General features: G+C 45.9%; 1 protein-coding gene and 1 long non-coding RNA gene across 3 annotated transcripts in view; one reads left to right on the forward strand and one right to left on the reverse strand.

Moving 5' to 3' along the window:
• LOC130282569 (uncharacterized) overlaps positions 1-21467 on the forward strand; it is a 148231-nt gene that overhangs the window by 54432 nt on the left and 72332 nt on the right. The gene's annotated exons all lie outside the window — the stretch shown is intronic.
• GHITM (growth hormone inducible transmembrane protein) overlaps positions 1-21467 on the reverse strand; it is a 71621-nt gene that overhangs the window by 28232 nt on the left and 21922 nt on the right. The window contains exon 5 of the mRNA XM_056530931.1: positions 13503-13644. Coding sequence (XP_056386906.1) covers positions 13503-13644 — 142 coding nt within the window. The remainder of the gene's footprint in view (positions 1-13502; positions 13645-21467) is intronic.

The following is a 21467-nucleotide window of genomic DNA, read 5'->3' on the forward strand; positions in this document are numbered from 1 at the left end:
GATCTTTGGAACAGGGTGCTGTACAAAATGTTTAATTTGCACAGCCCACTGTTCCAAAGATCTGTCAGACACCAGTGGAGTGTAAATTCTCACTGCACCCCTCATTACATTCCGTGAGGGGTGTAGTTTCCGAAATGGGGCCACATGTGGGGTTTTTTTTTTGCGTTTGTCAAAACCGCTGTAACAATCAGCCACCCCTGTGCAAATCACCGCAAATGTACATGGTGCACTCTCCCTTTTGGGCCTTGTTGTGCGCCCCCAGAGCACTTTGCGCCCACATATGGGGTATTTCCGTAGTCGGGAGAAATTGCATTACAAAAATTTTTTTTTTTTTTTTTTTTACACTAACATGCTGGTGTAAACCCCAACTTCACCTTTTCATAAGGGGTGAAAGGAGATAAAGCCCCCCAAAATTTGTTAGGCAATTTCTCCTGAGTACGGCGATACACCATATGTGGCCCTAAACTGTTGCCTTGAAATACGACAGGGCTCCAAAGTGAGAGCGCCATGTGCATTTGAGGCCTGAATTAGGGATTTGCATAGGGGTGGACATAGGGGTATTTTACGCCAGTGATTCCCAAACAGGTTGCCTCCAGCTGTTGCAAAACTCCCAGCATGCTTGGACAGTCAACGGCTGTCCGGCAATACTGGGAGTTGTTGTTTTGCAACAGCTGGAGGCTCCATTTTGAAAACAGTGGCGTACCAGACGTTTTTCATTTTTATTGGGGAGGGGAGGGGGGCTGTGTAGGGGTGTGTGTATATGTAGTGTTTTTTACATTTTATTTTGTGTTAGTGTAGTGTAGTGTTTTTAGGGTACAGTCACAAGGGCGGGGGATTACAGCGAGTTTCCCGTTGCGAGTTTTAGCTGCTGCGCAAAATTTGCTGCATCGCAAACTTGCAGCCTGATACTCACTGTAAGCCCCTGCCCATGTGAATGTACCCTGTACATTCACAGGGGGGGGGGGGGGGGGGGAATCTCCAGCTGTTGCAAAACTACAACTCCCAGCATGCACAGTCTATTAGTTCATGCTGGTAGTTATAGTTTTGCAACAGCTGGAGGCACACGGGTTGGGAAACACTGAGTTAGGAAACAGACAATGTTTCCCAACCAGTGTGCCTCCAGTTGTTGCAAAACCACTACTCCCAAACATTCTCAGGCATGCTGGAAGTAGTAGTTCGGCAACATCTTTAGAGCCAGATGTTGCCGAACTACAACTCCCAGCATGCTTGGAGTTGTAGTTTTGCAACATCTGGAGGACTACAGTTTGCAGACCACTAATACAGTGGTTCCCAATCTGTGCCCTTCCAGATGTTGCAAAACTACAACTCCCAGTATGCTAAAACTGTCCAGGCATGCTGGGAGTTGTTCTGCAACATCTGAAGGTCCAGATGTTACAGAACTACAACTCCCAGCATGCCTGGACAGTAGGGGCATGCTGAGGATGTGTAGTTTTGCAACATCTGGAAGGGCACAGTGGTCCCAAAACTGCGGACCTCCAGATGTTGCAAAACTGCAACTCCCAGCATGCCCAGACGCCAAGGGCTGTCTGGGCATGCTGGAAATTGTAGTATACAGGGTCCCAATAAAGCAATGCATGTCGTTTTACGGCGACGTGCATTGCTGTAAAGGGCCCGACCGCGGCTGAAGATCCACTCACCTGTCGCCGCCACCACCATCTTCATTGCTGGGATCCGGGTCTTCAGGGACGAGGTAAGTACCGGGGCCGGTCCCCAGCACTCCCCCGTCCCCCGCCGCATCCTCCGGTCTTCCTCCAATTCTCTCCGGACTTCCAGGGGCCAGGCAGGGTGGGAGGAAGTAACCGCCCCCCCCTGCGATTGGTCGGTTAGCTAACTGAAGAATCGCAGGGGATAGGAGGAGGTGGCAGGCTTGCCACCTCGCTCGTAGCCTCCAGCATGGTCCTGGCTGTCTGTGACAACCGGGATCATGCAAAATTACGGGGCGGTCGGGTCCCAGAGACCCGATCAGCCCGGTATCGCCGCAGATCGCAGGGGCGATTTCCCTCGCGATTTGCGACGATCACCGACATGGGGGGCCTACATGGCCCCCCTCGGCGTTTGCCCTGGATCCCTGCTGAAGGATTTCAGCAGGGATCCGCTTCCGAGCTCCACCGGGTGATCGGCGGCGACCAGGAAAAGACCATGACGTATGCATACGTCATGGGTCCTTAACCCCTTAAGGACCAGGCCATTTTATACCTTAAGGACCGGAGCGTTTTTTGCAATTCTGACCACTGTCACTTTAAACATTAATAACTCTGGAATGCTTTTAGTTATCACTCTGATTCCGAGATTGTTTTTTCGTGACATATTCTACTTTAACTTAGTGGTAAAATTTTATGGTAACTTGCATCCTTTCTTGGTGAAAAATCCCAAAATTTGATGAAAAAAATGAAAATTTTGCATTTTTCTAACTTTGAAGCTCTCTGCTTGTAAGGAAAATGGATATTCAAAATATATATTTTTTGGGTTCACATATACAATATGTCTACTTTATGTTTGCATCATAAAATTTATGAGTTTTTACTTTTGGAAGACACCATAGGGCTTCAAAGTTCAGTAGCAATTTAGAAATTTTTCACAAAATTTTCAAACTCACTATTTTTCAGGGACCAGTTCAGTTTTGAAGTGGATTTGAAGGGTCTTCATATTAGAAATACCCCACAAATGACCCCATTATAAAAACTACACCCCCTAAAGTATTCAAAAAAACATTCAGTAAGTGTATTAACCCTTTAGGTGTTTCACAGGAATAGCAGCAAAGTGAAGGAGAAAATTCAAAATCTTCATTTTTTACACTCGCATGTTCTTGTAGACCCAATTTTTGAATTTTTTGCAAGGGATAAAAAGGAGAAAATTTTTACTTGTATTTGAAAACCAATTTCTCTCGAGTAAGCACATACCTCATATGTCTATGTTAATTGTTCGGCAGGCGCAGTAGAGGGCTCAGAAGGGAAGGAGCGACAAATGGTTTTTGGGGGGCATGCCGCATTTAGGAAGCCCCTATGGTGCCAGGACAGCAAAAAAAAAAAAAACACATGGCATACCATTTTGGAAACTAGACCCCTCAGGGAACGTAACAAGGGGTAATGTGAACCTTAATACCCAACAGGTGATTCACGACTTTTGCATATGTAAAAAAAATATATATTTTTTTTACCTAAAATGCTTGGTTTCCCAAAAATTTTACATTTTTAAAAAGGGTAATAGCAGAAAATACCCCCCAAAATTTGAAGCCCAATTTCTCCCGATACAGAAAACACCCCATATGGGGGTGAAAAGTGCTCTGCTGGTGCACTACAGGTCTCAAGAGAAGGAGTAACATTTGGCTTTTTGAAAGCAAATTTTGCTCTGGGGGCATGCCGCATTTAGGAAGCCCCTATGGTGCCAGGACAGCAAAAAAAAAAACACATGGCAGACCATTTTGGAAACTAGACCCCTCGGGGAACGTAACAAGGGGTAATTTGAACCTTAATACCCTACAGGTGTTTCACGACTTTTGCATATGTAAAAAAAAATATATTTTTTTTACCTAAAATGCTTGTTTTCCCAAAAATTTTACATTTTTTAAAAGGGTAATAGCAGAAAATACCCCCCAAAATTTGAAGCCCAATTTCTCCCGAGTACAGCGATACCCCATATGTGGCCCTAAACTGTTGCCTTGAAATACGACAGGGCTCCAAAGTGAGAGCGCCATGCGCATTTGAGGCCTAAATTAGGGACTTGCATAGGGGTATTCTACGCCAGTGATTCCCAAACAGGGTGCCTCCAGCTGTTGTAAAACTCCCAGCATGCCTGGACAGTCAACGGCTATCTGGCAATACTGGGAGTAGTTTTGCAACAGCTGGAGGCTCCGTTTTGGAAACAGTGGCGTACCAGACGTTTTTCATTTTTATTGGGGAGGGGAGGGGGGCTGTGTAGGGGTATGTGTATATGTAGTGTTTTTTACTTTTTATTTAATTTTGTGTTAGTGTAGTGTAGTGTTTTTAGGGTACAGTCGCGGGGGGGGAAATCCAGCTGTTGCAAAACTACAACTCCCAGCATGTACGGTCTATCAGTGCATGCTGGGAGTTGTAGTTTTGCAACCGCTGGAGGCTCCGTTTTGGAAACAGTGGCGTACCAGACGTTTTTCATTTTTATTGGGGAGGGGAGGGGGGCTGTGTAGGGGTATGTGTATATGTAGTGTTTTTTACTTTTTATTTTATTGTGTGTTAGTGTAGTGTAATGTTTTTAGGGTACAGTCACACGGGCGGGGGGTTCACAGTAGTTTCTCGCTGGCAGTTTGAGCTGCGGCAGAAATTTTGCCGCACCTCAAACTTGCAGCCGGATACTTACTGTAATCCTCCGCCCATGTGAGTGTACCCTGTACGTTCACATTGGAGGGGGGGAACATCCAGCTGTTGCAAAACTACAACTCCCAGCATGTACGGTCTATCAGTGCATGCTGGGAGTTGTAGTTTTGCAACAGCTGGAGGCACACTGGTTGTGAAACACCGAGTTTGGTAACAAACTCAGTGTTTTGCAACCAGTGTGCCTTCAGCTGTTGCAAAAGCTACAACCCCCAGCATGTACGGACAGCGGAAGAGCATGCTGGGTGTTGTAGTTATGCAACAGCTGGAGGCATACTACTTTGGCTGGGGATGCTGGGGATTGTAGATATGCAACAGCTGGAGACACACTGGTTTGCTACTTAACTCAGTGTGCCTTCAGCTGTTGCAAAACTACAACTCTCAGCAGTCACCGACAGCCAACGGGCATGCTGGGAGTTGTAGTTATGCAACCACCAGATGCACCACTACAACTCCCAGCATGCACTTTAGCTGATTGTGCAAGCTGGGAATTGTAGTTACACAACAGCTGAAGGTACACTTTTCCATAGAAAGAATGTGCCTCCAGCTGTTGCAAAACTACAAGTCCCAGCATGCCCATAAGGTCATGCTGGGAGTTGTGGTGGTCTGCCTCCTGCTGTTGCATAACTACAGCTCCCAGCATGCCCTTTTTGCATGCTGGGAGCTGTTGCTAAGCAACAGCAGGAGGCTGTCACTCACCTCCAAACGATCCTCGCTGCACCAGGTCAGTCCCTCGTCGTCGCCGCCGCTGCTCCTGGGGCCCCGATCCCAACAGGGGCGCCGGGGATCGGGGTCCCCAGCACCCGGGGTGCACGTCCCGCACCCGCTCACGTCCTCCGGAAGAGGGGTAATCCAGAGCCACCTCACCCCTGCTGGCTCTGGCTGTTCGGGGCCGTCTGACGCCCCGATCAGCCAATAATTCCGGGTCACTGGAGACCCGATTGACCCGGAATCCGCCGCAGATCGCTGGACTGAAATGTCCAGCGATCTGCGGCCATCGCCGACATGGGGAGTCATAATGACCCCCCTGGGCGATATGCCCCGATGCCTGCTGAACGATTTCAGCAGGCATCTGGGACCGGCTCCGCTCCAGATGGTTGCGGGGGGCCGGTAAAACACATGACGTTCTCATACGTCATGTGTCCTTAAGGACTCGGAAATGGAGACGTATGAGAACGTCATGTGTCCTTAAGGGGTTAAAAGAGGTAGGGGCGTTCCATGGCTGGCATGACGTCAGCTATCACATTGCTGTCAACTTCCGCGCTTCCTCTGCATTGCTATATGTGCAGATGTGCTGTGCAGCCAAACTACTAGCTAATCTGCAGGTCCTGCCCGAACTTCCAGACTTATGTATGCCTGGCCATGGAACGAGACAATTTTTTACATTGCAGGGGGAAAGAACAGCTATATGTCCAGAATGAGAACCCCTGGTGGACATGTTAAATAATTCTGCACAGATATATAAATAAACAGACCTTATACGCAAGATACATTACAAATATTTTTTTTTTTGCATGCTCCATTACATAAAAGGTTATGCAAATGACAGTGTCCATTTAAAGTGTAGTCCGGGGAACTAACTCCATAGCCTACCCTTTTCCTTTCAACCTATTTAATTGTTTATGCATGTAAATGACAACCAAAGGGAGAGAACTGCTCTATATAGCTAATGAATGATGATATTTAAAGTAAGGGAATTAAATCATCCAGTCATCCACTCCCCACCCTCCTAAGAGAGACAGACCATGTGGTTTCTGCTCTGCACTGATGAGTCATGCTCCCTTTAGTGCTGAGAACTGGTGGTGTGTGCAGCCTCAACCAATCAGACACTGAACCTCTCTCTGCTGCTCAGAGCAGGAGGGTGGGGGGCTGGCAGAGCATATATATTTATTACACATACATACATCACAGAAATATAGCCGAGTTAAAAATGTTACTTTTATTCCAAGCCCATAAAACAAGGGTACCACTATTTCTCCTATCACGGTCATCAGGAGAGTGATAAGATGATGATGTAATGTGGCTCAAACCCCCGAGGTTCCCCGATATGGAGATCCCATCTCGAGTGGCGGCAATCCATGTTAGAATTCGGGGCCGTTATATACGCCACTAAAGACGGGTAGCTCCGCCCTGATATGTCAATACGTTTTTCTCATAGGTCACAAACCTTACCCAGATGCCGGTAGTAAAAGATATCCCCCGCCTAATGGGTTTCACTGGGCGGAAGTGTAAACTGAGCCAGTGTATTACCAGCTCAGCCTCCCTGAAAGTATGATCCTGTGCGCATGAAAGGCCGGAAGTGGCGTCGTGGGCAGACGCAAAGTGGTCTGTGTATCACTATGTATGGCTCTCCAGCCGGCGAGATGACGCGTATGGCATGTGTGTCACGATGCGTTCCAATGTGGTGCGCATGCACATAATACTACCAGCATCTCCTGCGCTGTTAACATGGTGCAGACCGTGCGACCGTGTCACGATGCGCTCCATCGTTGCTGGTATCCTGTGTACTGTCAACTATGGTGCAAATAAAAAGCGTGCCACAATGCGCTCCAGCATAGTGCGCACACAGATGCTGGTATTATACACAGTGTTCATATTATTGCAATGCGCATAAACAACAGATAAGTAGCGCATGCATTAAAGCTAAGGAAAAACATGCCTGATTTAATATTCCAAAGCCAATTTGAAAGCTATTGACCCATTTTAAAAAGGGGAATAAAAGGCCTTCTCGGGTCACGACAGGTGGGGTCTTGGATCCGAAATTAGACAGGGTAAACATACTAATGAAAAGTTAAAAGATATAATAGATAAATACCAGAGACAAAGTACCATCTTATATGAAACAGCCAAAGGCAATAGCTTCATTGAGACCTTGAGGGGGCTTGTAATCTCATTCTAAAAATCCATTGTAGTTCTTTTTGTAATAATAATCTATCAAAATTACTACACTTGCGGGGAGAAGTACGAACTACTTCCAGGATGAAACATTTTAGACAAGCAGCATTACCCCCATGGGTTTCATGGATATGTTTGGCAATAGAGGTATTTCTATTGTGACGAATATCACCAAGATAAGGACTTGACAGACTTTAACCTGTTGGGGACGAAGGGCGTATGCATACGCCCTTGCGTCCTGGTACTTAAGGACGAAGGGCGTATCAATACGCCCGTGGGAATTTCGGCCCCCGCCGCGCGCCGGGCGGGGACCGGGGTGACTGCTGATATCTATCAGCAGGCACCCCGTGCAAATGCCCAGGGGGGGGTCATAAACCACACTTGCGATTTGCGCCGATTCCGGGTCATTACGGGTCTATGGTGACCCGGAATAGAAGGGGGATCGCGGGTGTCTAAGACACCCACGATCCTCCTAAAGCGATAGGAGTGAGGTGGCAGAGTTGCCACCCCTCCTATTTCTGCTATTTGTGGTCTAGACGCGACCACCAATAGCAGATCTGGGGCGGAGGGGTTTACTTTCGTTTTCCCCGTCCTGCCCACCCACAATAGGCGGGGCAGAACGGGGAAAACGAAGAGGACCGGGCGCCGACGTCCACTTACTCCTCCGGAGGCAGCGGAGCGACGGGGATCGGCGGCGGCGACGGAGATCTGCGGCGGCATGCGGCAGAAGAGGACGGCTCCCGGATGCGACGGAGGCCGGTGAGTAGTTGCATAGCAACATCTAGAGGGCTACAGTCTGAGACCACTATATAGTGGTCTCTAGACTGTAGCCCTCTAGATGTTGCAAAACTACAACTCCCAGCATGCCCAGACAGCTGTTTGCTGAGTGGGCATGCTGGAATTTGTAGTTTTGCAACAGCTGGAGGTCTGCAGTTTAGAGATCACTGCACAATGATCTCTATACTGCCCTCTAGATCTTGCAAAACTACAACTCCTAGCATGCCCACACAGCTGTTTGCTGTCTGGGCATGCTGGGAGTTGTAGTTTTGCAACATCTGGAGGTCCACAGTTTGGAGATCACTGTTCAGTGGTCTCTAAATTGTAGCACTCCAGATGTTGCAAAACTACAAATTCCAGCATGCCCACACAGCAAACAGCTGTCTCGGCATGCTGGGAGTTGTAGTTGCGTACCTCCAGCTGTTGCATAACTACATCTCCCAGCATGCCCTTCTGTGATCAGACATGCTGGGAATTGTAGTTTTGCAACAGCTGGAGGCACACTGGTTGGAAAATACTGAGTTAGGTAACAGAACCTAACTGAAGGTTTTTCAACCAGTGTGCCTCCAGCTGTGTCAAAACTACAACTCCCAGCATGTACTGACAGACCGTGCATGCTGGGAGTTGTATTTTTACAACAGCTGGAGGCTCACTGGTTGGAAAATACTGAGTTAGGTAACAGAACCTAACTGAAGGTTTTTCAACCAGTGTGCCTCCAGCTGTGTCAAAACTACAACTCCCAGCATGTACTGACAGACCGTGCATGCTGGGAGTTGTAGTTTTGAAACAGCTGGAGGTTTGCCCCCCCCTATTTGAACGTACAGGGTACATTCACACGGGCGGGTTTACAGCAAGTTTCCTGCTTCAAGTATGAGCTGCGGCAAATTTTTCGCCGCAGCGCAAATTCCTAGCGGGAAACTCACCGTAACCCGCCAGTGTGACTGTACCCTAAAAACACTACACTACCACCTAATAAAGAGTAAAACACTACATATACACCCCCTTACACTGTCCCCCCCAATAAAAATGAAAAACGTATTGTATGGCAGTGTTTCCAAAATGGAGCCTCCAGCTGTTGCAAAACAACAACTCCCAGCATTTCCGGACAGCCAGTGATTGTCCAGGCATGCTGGGAGTTTAGCAACAGCTGGAGGCACCCTGTTTGGGCATCACTGGCGTAGAATACCCCTATGCAATCCCTAATTTAGTCCTCAAATGCGCATGGAGCTCTCTCACTTCGGCGCCCTGTCGTATTTCAAGGAAACAGTTTAGGGCCACATATGGGGTATCTCCGTACTCGGGAGAAATTGCACTACAAATTTTGGGGGCTTTTTCTCCTTTTACCCCTTATGAAAAGGAAAAGTTGGGGTCTACACCAGCCTGTTGGTGTAAAAAAAAAAATTTTTTTACACTAACATGCTGGTGTTGCCCTTTACTTTTTATTTTCACAAGAGGTAAAAGGAAAAAGAGCCCCCCAAAATTTGTAACGCAATTTCTCCTGAGTACGGAAATACCCCATATGTGGGCGTAAAATGCTCTGTGGACACACAACAAGGCTCAGGAGTGAGAGCGCACTATGTACATTTGAGGCCTAAATTGGTGATTTGCACAGGGGTGGATGATTTTACAGCGGTTCTGACATAAACGCAAAAATATAAATACCCACATGTGACCCCATTTTGGAAACTACACCCCTCACGGAATGTAATAAGGGGTACAGTGAGCATTTACACCCCACAGGGTCTGACAGATTTTTGGAACAGTGGAACGTGAAAATGAAAAATTCTATTTTATTGTTTGCACAGCCCACTGTTCCAAAGATCTGTCAAACGCCAGTGGGGTGTAAATGCTCACTGCACCCCTTATTACATTCCGTGAGGGGTGTTGTTTCCAAAATGGGGTCACATGCGGGGGGGGGGTTCCACTGTTCTGGCACCACGGGGGGCTTTGTAAATGCACATGGCCCCCGACTTCCATTCCAAACAAATTATCTCTCTAAAAGGTCAATGGCGCTCCTTCTCTTCTGAGCATTTTAGTTCGCTCGCTGTGCACTTGACGACCACATATGGGGTATTTCCATACTCAGAAGAAATGGGGTTACAAATTTTGGGGGGCATTTTCTCCTATTACCCTTTGTAAAAAAGTAAAATTTGGGGAAAAACCAGCATTTTAGTGGAAAAATATATTTTTTTCATTTACACATCCGACTTTAACAAAAAGTTGCCAAACACCTGTGGGGTGTTTAGGCTCACCGTACCCCTTGTTACGTTCCTTGAGGGGTGTCGTTTCCATAATAGTGTGCGATGTGTTTTTTTTTTGCTGTCCTGGCACCATAGGGGCTTCCTAAATGGGACATGCCCCCCAAAAACCATTTCAGAAAAACTCACTCTCCTAAATCCCATTGTTGCTCCTTCGTTTCTGAGCCCTCTAGTGCACCCGCCGAACACTTGACATACACATGAGGTATTTTCTTACTCGAGAGAAATTGGGTTACAAATTTTGAGAGGATTTTTTTCCTTTTACCCCTTGTAAAAATTCAAAAACTGGGTCTACAAGAACATGCCAGTGTAAAAAATGAAGATTTTGAATTTTCTCCTTCACTTTGCTGCTATTCCTGTGAAACACCTAAAGGGTTAACACACTTACTGATTGTCATTTTGAATACTTTGAGGGGTGCAGTTTTTATAATGGGGTCATTTATGGGGTATTTCTAACCAGAAGACCCTTCAAATCCACTTCAAACCTGAAATGGTCCCTGAAAAATTCCGATTTTGAAAATTTAGCGAAAAATTGGAAAATTGCTGCTGAACTTTGAAGCCCTCTGATGTCTTCCAAAAGTAAAAACTCGTCAATTTTATGATGCAAACATAAAGTAGATATATTGTATATGTGAATAAATATATAATTTATTTGGAATATCCATATTCCTTATAAGTAGAGAGCTTCAAAGTTAGAAAAATGCTAAATTTTCTATTTTTTCATGAAATTTTTGCATTTTTCACCTAGAAAGGATGCAAGTATCGCCGAAAATTTACCACTAACATAAAGTAGAATATGTCACGAAAAAACAATCTCGGAATCAAATTTATAAGTAAAAGCATTCCAGAGTTATTAATGCTTAAAGTGACAGTGGTCAGATTTGCAAAAAATGCTCCCGTCCTTAGGGTCATAATGGGCTCCGTCCCCAAGGGGTTAAAGAAAAGAAAGCTTATAACTTTGTTCAAGTGGTTAAACCTGCCATTTCCGGTACTGACATATCCTCTTCTGATTACGAAACATCAGACACGGAAAGAGGCAACACCAGATATCAAGACACGAATAGGGGAAGTAGTAAGAGGAGGAATAGGCAGAATAGATATAGAAAATGGTACAATACCCCCAGTCATTTCCGAGTGGGAGGTTCCTGTTAAACGGGCACACACCCTCCGGGTGCCTACACAGAGACAATCTGGGGAAGCAGGAATAAACCTGGGTCACTACTCTGCTCCCTCTATATCCTCTTCCTCTGGTCCATCCTCTCTACCCCCCCCCCCCCCCTTTTTTTAGGGAAGGGCCCTCTTCTACAATGGACTCAGCCGCCCCCGCAATACCAACTGCGTGAATGCACAAAGGGCCGCCCTGGAAAGAGGATTGGTCGTCGTGGGCCAGTTGAATGACCCCCAAGGTCTCCCGATCTGACCCCCTTAGACTTTTATCTTTGGGGTCATCTGAAGGCAATTGTCTATGCTGTGAACATACGAGATGTGCAGCACCTGAAACTACGGATACTGGAAGCCTGTACTAGCATTTCTCCTGCGGTGTTGCTATTAGTGTGTGAAGAGTGGGAGAAGAGGTTTGCATTGACAATCCAACACAATGGGCAGCACATTGAACACATTTTATAAGTGGTCAGAAACTTGTAAATAACTCATGAAAGAATACATTTATGTTAAAACCAAGCACATCATTGTTTTTCTTGTGAAATTCTCAATAAGTTTGATGTGTCACATGACCCTCTTCCTATTGAAAAAACAAAAGTTGGATTCAAAATGGCCAACGTCAAAATGGCCGCCATGGTCACCACCCGTCTTGAAAAGTTGCCCCCCCCCCCCCTTCACATATACTAATGTGTCACAAACAGTAACATAATATCACCAATCATTCCCATTTTATTAAGGTGTATCCATATAAATAGCCCACCCTGTACAATGGATTTTTAGAATGAGATTACAAGCCCCCCAAGGTCTCAATGAAGCCATTGCCTTTGGCTGTTTCATTTAAAATGGTACTTTGTGTCTCCGGTATCTGTTAGATCTTATAACTTGTCATTAGTATGTTTACCCTGTCTAATTTCGGATCCAAGACCCCCCTTTTTTTATCGGCACTTTGAATTGTGCAAGTTCTGTGTCATAGCGAATGGTTCGTGATTATAAGAACCAAATCAGTATACCTATCATCCATCTGTCGTGACCCGAGAATGGCTTTTATTCCCCTTTAGAATAGGTCAATAGCTTTCAAATTGGCTTTGGAATATTAAATCTGGCAAGTTTTTCCTTAGCTTTAATGTATGCGCTACTTACCCGTTTATGCACATTGCAATAATATGAACACTATAGTATATAATACCAGCATCTGCGTGCGCACTATGATTGAGCGCATCGTGACACGCTTTTTATGCGCACCATAGCTGACAGTACACAGGATACCAGCAACGATATGCGCGTGTGCCCTGGAATGGAGTGCATCGCCTGTTAACAGCGCAGGAGATGCTGGTATTATTATGCGCACCACGTTGGAACACATCGTGACATGCATGCCATACGCGTCATCTCACCACTTCCACCGGCTGGAGCGCAATGTGATACGCAGACCACTTGCTGCGCATGACACCACTTCCGATATTTTATGCACACAGGATCATACTTTCAGGGAGGCCGAGCCGGTAATACACTGGCTCAGTTTACACTTCCGCCCAGTGAAACGCATAAGGCGGGGGATATCTTTTACTAACGGCATCTGGGTAAGGTTTGTGACCTATGAGAAAACTTGACATATCAGGGCGGAGCTACCCATCTTTAGTGGCGTATATAATGGCCCTGAATTCAAACATGGATTGCCGCCACTCGAGATGGGATCTCCATAGAGGGGAGCGCCGGGGGTTTGAGCCACATTACCATCTTCATGTTATCACTCACCTGATAGTGGTACCCTTGTTTTATGAACTCTGCATAAAAGTAATATTTTAACTGGTCTATATTTCTGTGATTGATATTTTGGTCGATAGACCTACTATCTGGATTCTGTGACAACACATACACACACACACACACACACACACACACTTTACTTGAATACCCCTTTAATATTTATCCCTAAAAAAGTAAGATATCCTAGGCTACACCCAACAGCAGAGTTGTAAGGTGGACATGCATGCTGAGATCAAAATACATAAAACAAACAAAAAAGATTGATAATATTACTCACCAACCATGATCCTCTCATCATAAGACTCATAAGAGCAGGAGACCTACTGACAGCAACAGCAGACAAGGCTGTAAGGCCAATGCTGCCAGCAAAATACATATATGTGGATCTTATTCTGTCTTTTACATACTGTGGCCAAATACTGAAAGAGACAAAATCAGATAAGAGAATACTTCCATTAATACAATATGCTATACACATTTTAAAAGTTGGCTGACCTGAGCAGTTTACAAGCACAAATCAGCCACAGTATTAAAACTATCTGCATAATAAGGTATTCAATGCAATTTTTCAGGTGCTTAATTTTTTTTTTTTTAACAGAAAAGCAACAATTGTTAATTTATTGAAAAGAAAACCCTAAAATATTACATTTACATAAGTATTCTGACCCTTTACTCAGTACTTTAGACAGCGATTAGTGCTTCCAGTCTTCTTAAAGGGGTACTTCGCTGTGCCTGACCACAGTGCTCTCTGTTGACACCTCTGTTCATTTTAGGAACTCTCCAGAACAGCCTATGTTTCAGGGATGTGGAAATTAAAAAAAAAAAAAAACTACTTGTCCAAGGGACTAAAGCGGAACACAATCTACTTGTCCCTCAAGAAAATCCACTTGTCCTGGTAGATGAAATAATTTCAACCAAAATAGTACGATTCCCCCCACTAGACCACCAGGGATGGATATAAGATCCTTTAGACACTGCTGACATCGGTGATCTAATGGTTTAATAGGCGATCACAGCATGCCGGGCTATTAGCGGCCGGAGAGTTGTAGCTCCTCTTACCCCCGAGGCAACCACAGAAAAGTCTACATGTAACTTTTTGATCACCTTATAAAAAATTTCTAATGTGAAGTGACAAAAAATGAGCAATTCTGGACTATTTTTTACATTTACACCGTTCACCGTACGGTTTAATTAACATCATATTTTAATAGTCTGGACATTTCCACATGCAGTGATACAACTTGTTTATTTTTGTACATTATTTTTATTTAAAGAAAATTGGAAACTTTTATTAGGAAAGGGGCATATTCACATGTATACGCACTTTTTAAAATATTTTAATCACAATTTTTCAGTCTCAATAGGGACTTATGTGTTACTGGGGGGGGGGGGGTTCTGCTTCTCCAGTTTATGTGCTGCATTTTATGTCAGAAAATGCTGGAAGTTGCATTTAGTTACTAGATAACTACAACACCAAGCATGCCCTGATACAGCCTATGGTTGTGTTGGTGTTGCAGCATGTTGCACTGTATAGTAGTACAGTTAAGGTTATTGTAGGACATGCTGGGAGTTGTAGTTTTGGTTTGTGTCAGCTGCAGAGCCATAGGCTGTGTCAAGGAATACAGGGAATTACAGTTAGTAACTACAACACCCAGCATGCCCTGATGCAGCCTATGGCTCTGCAGCTGACCCAAACCAAAACTACAACTCCCAGTATGTTACACTTTATAGTTCTACAGTTTAGGTTATGGTGTAACATGCTGGGAATTGTAGTTTTGGTTCGGGCGTGTTTGTGTGCAACCATGGGGCTCTTGGTCGTCGGGTGAGTATGAAGGGGGGGGGAATATTCTGGGGGTGCAATTTAGTGCGGGTGCCACTAAAAATAAATAAAATTAGATGGCACAACTGCCCTAATGCCTGACGTGACAGTCCACTCCTATACAAAACATTAATGCATACACATATACATGAACCAGCCACTGCCCCCATATGATACATACACACACCCGCCACTGCCCCCCCCACATCATACATTACATACACTCACACCATACATATACACCATACATATGCACACATCATACATAGGCCTGCTGCTGCTGCCTCCCCCCCCCCATATCATACATTACATACATACACACATCACACATTACATACATACACACATCACACATTACATACACACATCACACAGACAGACATCATACACACGCACACACATCATACATCACATACACATCACACCATACATTACATACACATCATACATTACATACACATCACACAGACAGACATCATACACAAATCACACATACACTCACACCATACATCACATACATACACAAATCATACATTACATACACATCACACACACACACACATTACATACACAGACATCATACACACATCACATATACACTCACACCATACATATACACCAGTGTTTCCCAACCAGGGTGCCTCCAGCTGTTGCAAAACTACAACTTCCAGCATGCCCAGGGCATGCTGGGAGTTGTAGTTTTGCAATAGCTGGGAGGCACCCTGGTTGGGAAACACTGGTGTATATGTATGGTGTGAGTGTATATGTGATGTGTGTATGATGTCTGTCTATGTGTAAACAGCTGGAGGTTACACGGGCACATTCACACGGGCAGGTTTACAGAGAGTTCTGCTGCACCTCCGCCCGTGTGAATGTACCTTAAATACACTACACACAATAAAAAGGGTAAAACACTACATATACCCCTACACAGTCCCCCCCCCCCAACAAAAAATAAATAAATAATAATAATATATATAAATAAATGTATTGTACGGCAGTGTTTCCAAAACAGAACCTCCAGCTGTTGAAAAAACAACAACTCACAGTATTGCCGACAGCCACTGACTGTCAAGGCATGCCGGGAGTTTTGCAACAGCTGGAGACACCTTGTTTAGGAAACCCTGCCGAAGGGTATTTTTGTGGCGGATTCAAATCCCCAGTTTTGTCCTCAAACGCGCATGGTGCTCTCTCGCTTTGGAGCCCTGTCGTATTTCAAGGAAATAGTTTAGGGCCACATATGGGGTATCTCCATAAATCGGGAGAAATTGTGGTACAAATTTTGGGGGGGGGGGGGGCTTTTTCTCCTTTTACCCCTTATGAAAATGTAAAGTTGGGGTCTAGACCAGCATGTTTGTGTATATTTTTTTTCTTTCACACTAACATGCTGGTGTTGCCACACTTTTAATTTTCACAAGCGATAAAAGGAGAAAAAATTAAAAAATAAAAATTAAAAAATTAAAAAGACCCCCAAAATTTGTAACACAATTTCTCCTGAGTACAGAACCCATATGAGCCATATGAACCATATGAGCCCATATGAGTACAGAACCCATATGAGCCCATATGTCGGCCTAAAGTGCTCTGAGGGCGCACAACATGGCTCAGAAGTGAGTGTGCCATGTACATTTGAGGTCTAAATTGGTGATTTGCACAGGGGTGGCTGATTTTACAGCGGTTCTGACATAAATGCAAAACAATAAATACCCAAATGTGACCCTATTTTGGAAACTATACCCCTCACGGAATGTAACAAGGGGTAAAGTGAGCCTTAACACCCCATAGGTGACAAATTTCCGTTAAAGTTGGATGTAAAAATGAAAAAAAAAAAAAAATAAAAAAAAAATGCTTGTGTTACCCTACATTTTTCATTTTCACAAAAGAGCATAGGAAAAAAAAGGCCCCCCAAAATGTGTAGCCCCATTTCCTCTGAGTAAGAACATACCCCATATGTGGATGTAAAGTGCTCTGCGGGCGAACTACAATGCTCAGAAAACAAGGAGCGCCATTGGACTTCTGGAGAGAGAGAGAGAGAGAGAGAGAATGTGTCCAAAATTGAAGGCCATGTAAGTTTACAAATAGTGCCAGAACAGTGGACCCCCCCGCCCACGTGACCCCAATTTGGAAACTACACCCCTCACGTATTGTAATAAGGGGTACAGTGAGCATTTACACCCCACAGGTGTCTGACAGATTTTTGGAACAGTGGTCCGTGAAAATGATTTTTTTTTTTATTAGCTCTGCCCACTGTTCCAAAGATCTGTCAAACACCAGTGGGGTGTAAATGTTCACTGCACCCCTTATTAAATTCTGTGAGGGGTGTAGTTTCCAAAATAGGGTCACATGTGTGTGGGGGGGGTCCACTGTTCTGGCACCACGGGGGGGGGGGGGGGGGGGGGGGTTGTAAACGCACATGGCCTCCCACTTCTATTCCAACCAAATTCTCTCACTCCTTCTCTTCTGAGCATTGTACTTCGCCCGCAGAGCACTTAACATCCATATATAGGGTATTTACATACTCAGAAGAAATGGGGTTACAAATTTTGGGAGGCCTTTTCTCCAATTACCCCTTGTGAAAATGAAAAATTTGGGGTAAAACCAGCATTTCAGTGAAAAAAATAAAACAAAAAAAATTAATTTTCACGTCCAACTTAACAAGGGGTACAGTGAGCCTTAACACCCCACAGGTGCTTGAGAAATTTCTGCTAAGTTCCTTGAAGGGTGTAGTTTCCAAAATGCTATGCCATGTTTTTTTTTTTTCTTTTGCTGTTCTGGGCCCATAGGGGCTTCCTAAATGGGACATGCCCCCCAAAAAGCCATTTCAGAAAAACTCACTCTACAAAATCCCTTTGTTGCTCCAGCCCTTTTGAGGCCTCTAGTGCACTTGACATACACATGAGGTATTTCCTTACTCAAGAGAAATTGGGTTATACATTTTGGGGGTCTTTTTCGCCTATTACCCCTTGTAAAATTTCAAAAACTTGGTCTACAAAAAAAAATGTGTAAAAATTTTTTTTTTTTAAATTAAGATTTTGAATTTTCTCCTTTACATTGCTGCTATTCCTGTGAAACACCTAAAGGGTTAACATACTTTCTGAATGTCATTTTGAATACTTGGGGGGGGGGGGGGGTTGCAGTTTTTATTATGGGGTATTTCTAATAGGGCTGCACGATATATCGCAAAAGCAATCGAATTGCGATTTTAGCTTTTTGCGATATAGCGATACGCCCCCCTGGAAAACATGCGATAATCTGCTCGGGCTGGCTCCTGTGGCAGGGGCCGGCCAGAGCAGGTAAAAAGGAGATTTTTTTAACACTTACCGTAAAATCTCTCGAAGGATCCATTGGGGGACACAGACCGTGGGTGTGTGCTGCTGTCTCTAGGAGGTATGTAACTATGACAACAAAGAAGTCGGCTCCTCCCAGCAGGATATACCCACCTCCAGGCCCTGAGGTAATCAGTTTTAGTACCAGAGCAATAGGAGAGGATCGACAGGTCAAGGAAAAAACACGAACTGTCCGAGAACCAGAAGAAAAAGATAACTGAACACACCCTCGGACAGAGAACTAAAGAGAAATCCAAATGGGCGGGTGCTGTGTCCCCCAATGGATCCTTCGAGAAAGAGATTTTATGGTAAGTGTTAAAAAATCTCCTTTTCTCTATCGGCTCCATTGGGGACACAGACCGTGGGACGTACCAAAGCCGTCTCTTGGATGGCCAGATAGGCAGACGGCTGTTCCACTGCCGCCTGCAGCAGTCTACGGCCCAGACTAGCATCAGCCGATGCGAAGGTATGAACCCGGTAGAATCTCGAGAAAGTGTGCAAAGACAACCAAGTAGCCACCTTGCAAATCTGCGAGGCCAAGGCTTTGTTCTTGAGAGCCCAGAAACAGGTAGAATGAGCCACAACCCTGAAGGGAGGAATCTTCCTCCTACAGCGATAGGCTTCCGAAATGGCAAACCGGATCCAACGAGAAGTGGTAGCCTTGGAAGCAGGTTGTCCCTTACGACGACCTTCCGTAAGGACAAAAGAGGAATCACACTGATGAAACGAAGAAGAGATAGAGAGGTAATACCTAACAGCCCAAACACATCCAGTTTGTGGAGTAAATGCTCCCTAGAATGTGAAGGAGTGGGACAAAAGGACGGAAGAACAATGTCCTCATTGAGATGAAAGGCCGAAACAACCTTAGGCAAAAAGGAAGGATCTGGCCGGAAGACAACCTTGTCCTGTGAAGCACCAGAAACGGAGAACGGCAGGAGAAAGCTGCAAATTCAGACACTCTCCGAATGGAGGAGATAACAACAAGAAAACGCCACTTTCCAAGAAAGGAGGCGCAGGGACACCTCCCCAATGGGTTCAAAAGGTTCACCTTGGAGTACCCCCAGAACCAGATTCAAGTCCCAAGGGGGAGAAGGTGACCGATGAGGGGCAGCATGCGCCACTCCCTGAAGGAAGGTCCGGACATGAGAATTAGAAGCCAGAGGACGCTGGAAAAGAATAGAAAGGGCCGAAACCTGACCCATAAGGGAACTGAGAGACAGCCCCAGTTCCAATCCCGACTGCAAGAAAGAGAGAAGACGGGAAACCGAAAAAGTAACAGGACACAAGACCTGAGCTTCACACCAACTAAAATAAGACCGCCAGGTACGGTGGTAAATTTTTGCCGAGGAGGACTTATGAGCCTTGAGCATGGTGCGAATGACTTGGGAAGAGAAACCGCGGCTCTCAAAACCACGGTCTCGACCACCAAACCGTCAAAGCAGAGATGGTAATAGGGGTGGCAAAGGAGACCTGAGATAGGAGGTCTGGACAATAGAGAAGGCGTAACGTTAAGTAGTTCAGGAGCCTGACCATGACGACGTACCACGCCCGCCGGGCCCAGGCTGGGCCACTAGAATGGCGGAAACGTCCCACTGAGAGTTTCCTCAAGACCCCGAAAAGAGAAGAAAGGGAGGAAACAGATAAGGTAGGGCAAGGCTCGACCAAGAGAGAGGAACGCTTCGGTTGTGGTGGGACAAGCAGAGGTCCACGCCTGGAGCACCCCAGGGGTTGCAGATCACAGCAAACACCCCTGGATGTAGGGACCAGTGGCCTTGGATGACTGAGGACCGGCCGAGAAGATCACATCCCAGGGACGGCCAGACTGAAGATAATAGAGATGGCCGGAAAGCCGAGTTCCGCCCAAGATGGAAATTCCAAGCAAAGAAAGAATTGCCCTAGGCCCCAAAATGTTGAAGGGGAAAAAGTTTCTCCGGAGGGCCCAAGACCCCAGACCGGGCGGTCCCTGAAAACACCTCCCCAGCCTGACAGACTGGCAGGGATGGACAGGAAGGAACACCCCCGAAAAAAATGAGGGGGAAAACAAAGCCACCATAGAAGGGACGAACAAGACTGACGAGAGAGAGCGATTTTGCGGCCGAGAGACTATGGAGACCTGTCACACCGGAAGAAAATCACCAGTTGAAGATGTCAGTGATGAAACTGGGCAAATGGCACGGCCTCCACGGCTGCCGCCAATTGACCCAGGACATCCATGCAAAAGCGAATGGAAACTGGAGCAGGGAGCCGAAGGCATCAGACTCTTGAAAAGAGTCGGCAGAGTCGAAAGCGGGCAGAGGCCGCATTGAACTGGAGCCCCAGGAGAGCTTGTTCCAAATGGCCATCCAACCGAAGCGAGACAAGGTCTGGAGGTTGAGACTAAGACTCTCCAGGATCTGGGTCCTGGCTGGAGCTCAAATCAGGAGGTAGTCCAATAAGGAATCACGGAAACAACTGTTGTCCGTAAAAAAAAAAAGGCTATCACAGGTGCCAGGACTTTGGTAAAGGTCCGCGGAGAAGTGGCCAGACCGAAATGGATAGCCACAATAGAAAATGACCATTCGGAACTGCAGAGCGGAGGTACCGCTGATGACCGGGAAACAATGAGAAGTGGAGACAGGCATCCTTGATGTCCACCGAGGAACGAAAACTCCCCTTGAACCATTGATGCCAGCACCGAAAGGAGAGACTCCATTCGGGATGGGAAAAGCAAGATGCTGGCTGAGATACTCGAGAACCAAGACTGGGCAAACAGAAACGCCTTTCTTGGAGACCACAGAGAGGTTCGTTCCCCTGAAGCTGCATGTCCAGGCATCCCGGAGGGTAAGAGGCGACCAACCACCGAGAGAGGTCGGCAGGTGGGGGCGACCCTTCAGGCCGAGGAAGGCCTACGGGTGCCTGATGGAGCCACCGGAACGGATAGCCGACCTCCGGGAGGAATGGGATCGGAAAGAGGAGCCCTCTTCCCATGAAGGCGCCTTGGTACCAAAGGTCCGCAGGACCAGAAGGAGAACTTACGACGGAAAGCGGTTCTGTGAGCCTTACCAGAGGTAATAAAGAACTCTTTTTTCCGCCCGTCGCCTGACTTCCTGAAGGTGGC

The sequence above is a fragment of the Hyla sarda genome, chromosome 7 (genome assembly GCF_029499605.1).
Source record: "Hyla sarda isolate aHylSar1 chromosome 7, aHylSar1.hap1, whole genome shotgun sequence".
In the NCBI taxonomy this organism is placed as follows: Eukaryota; Metazoa; Chordata; class Amphibia; order Anura; family Hylidae; genus Hyla; species Hyla sarda.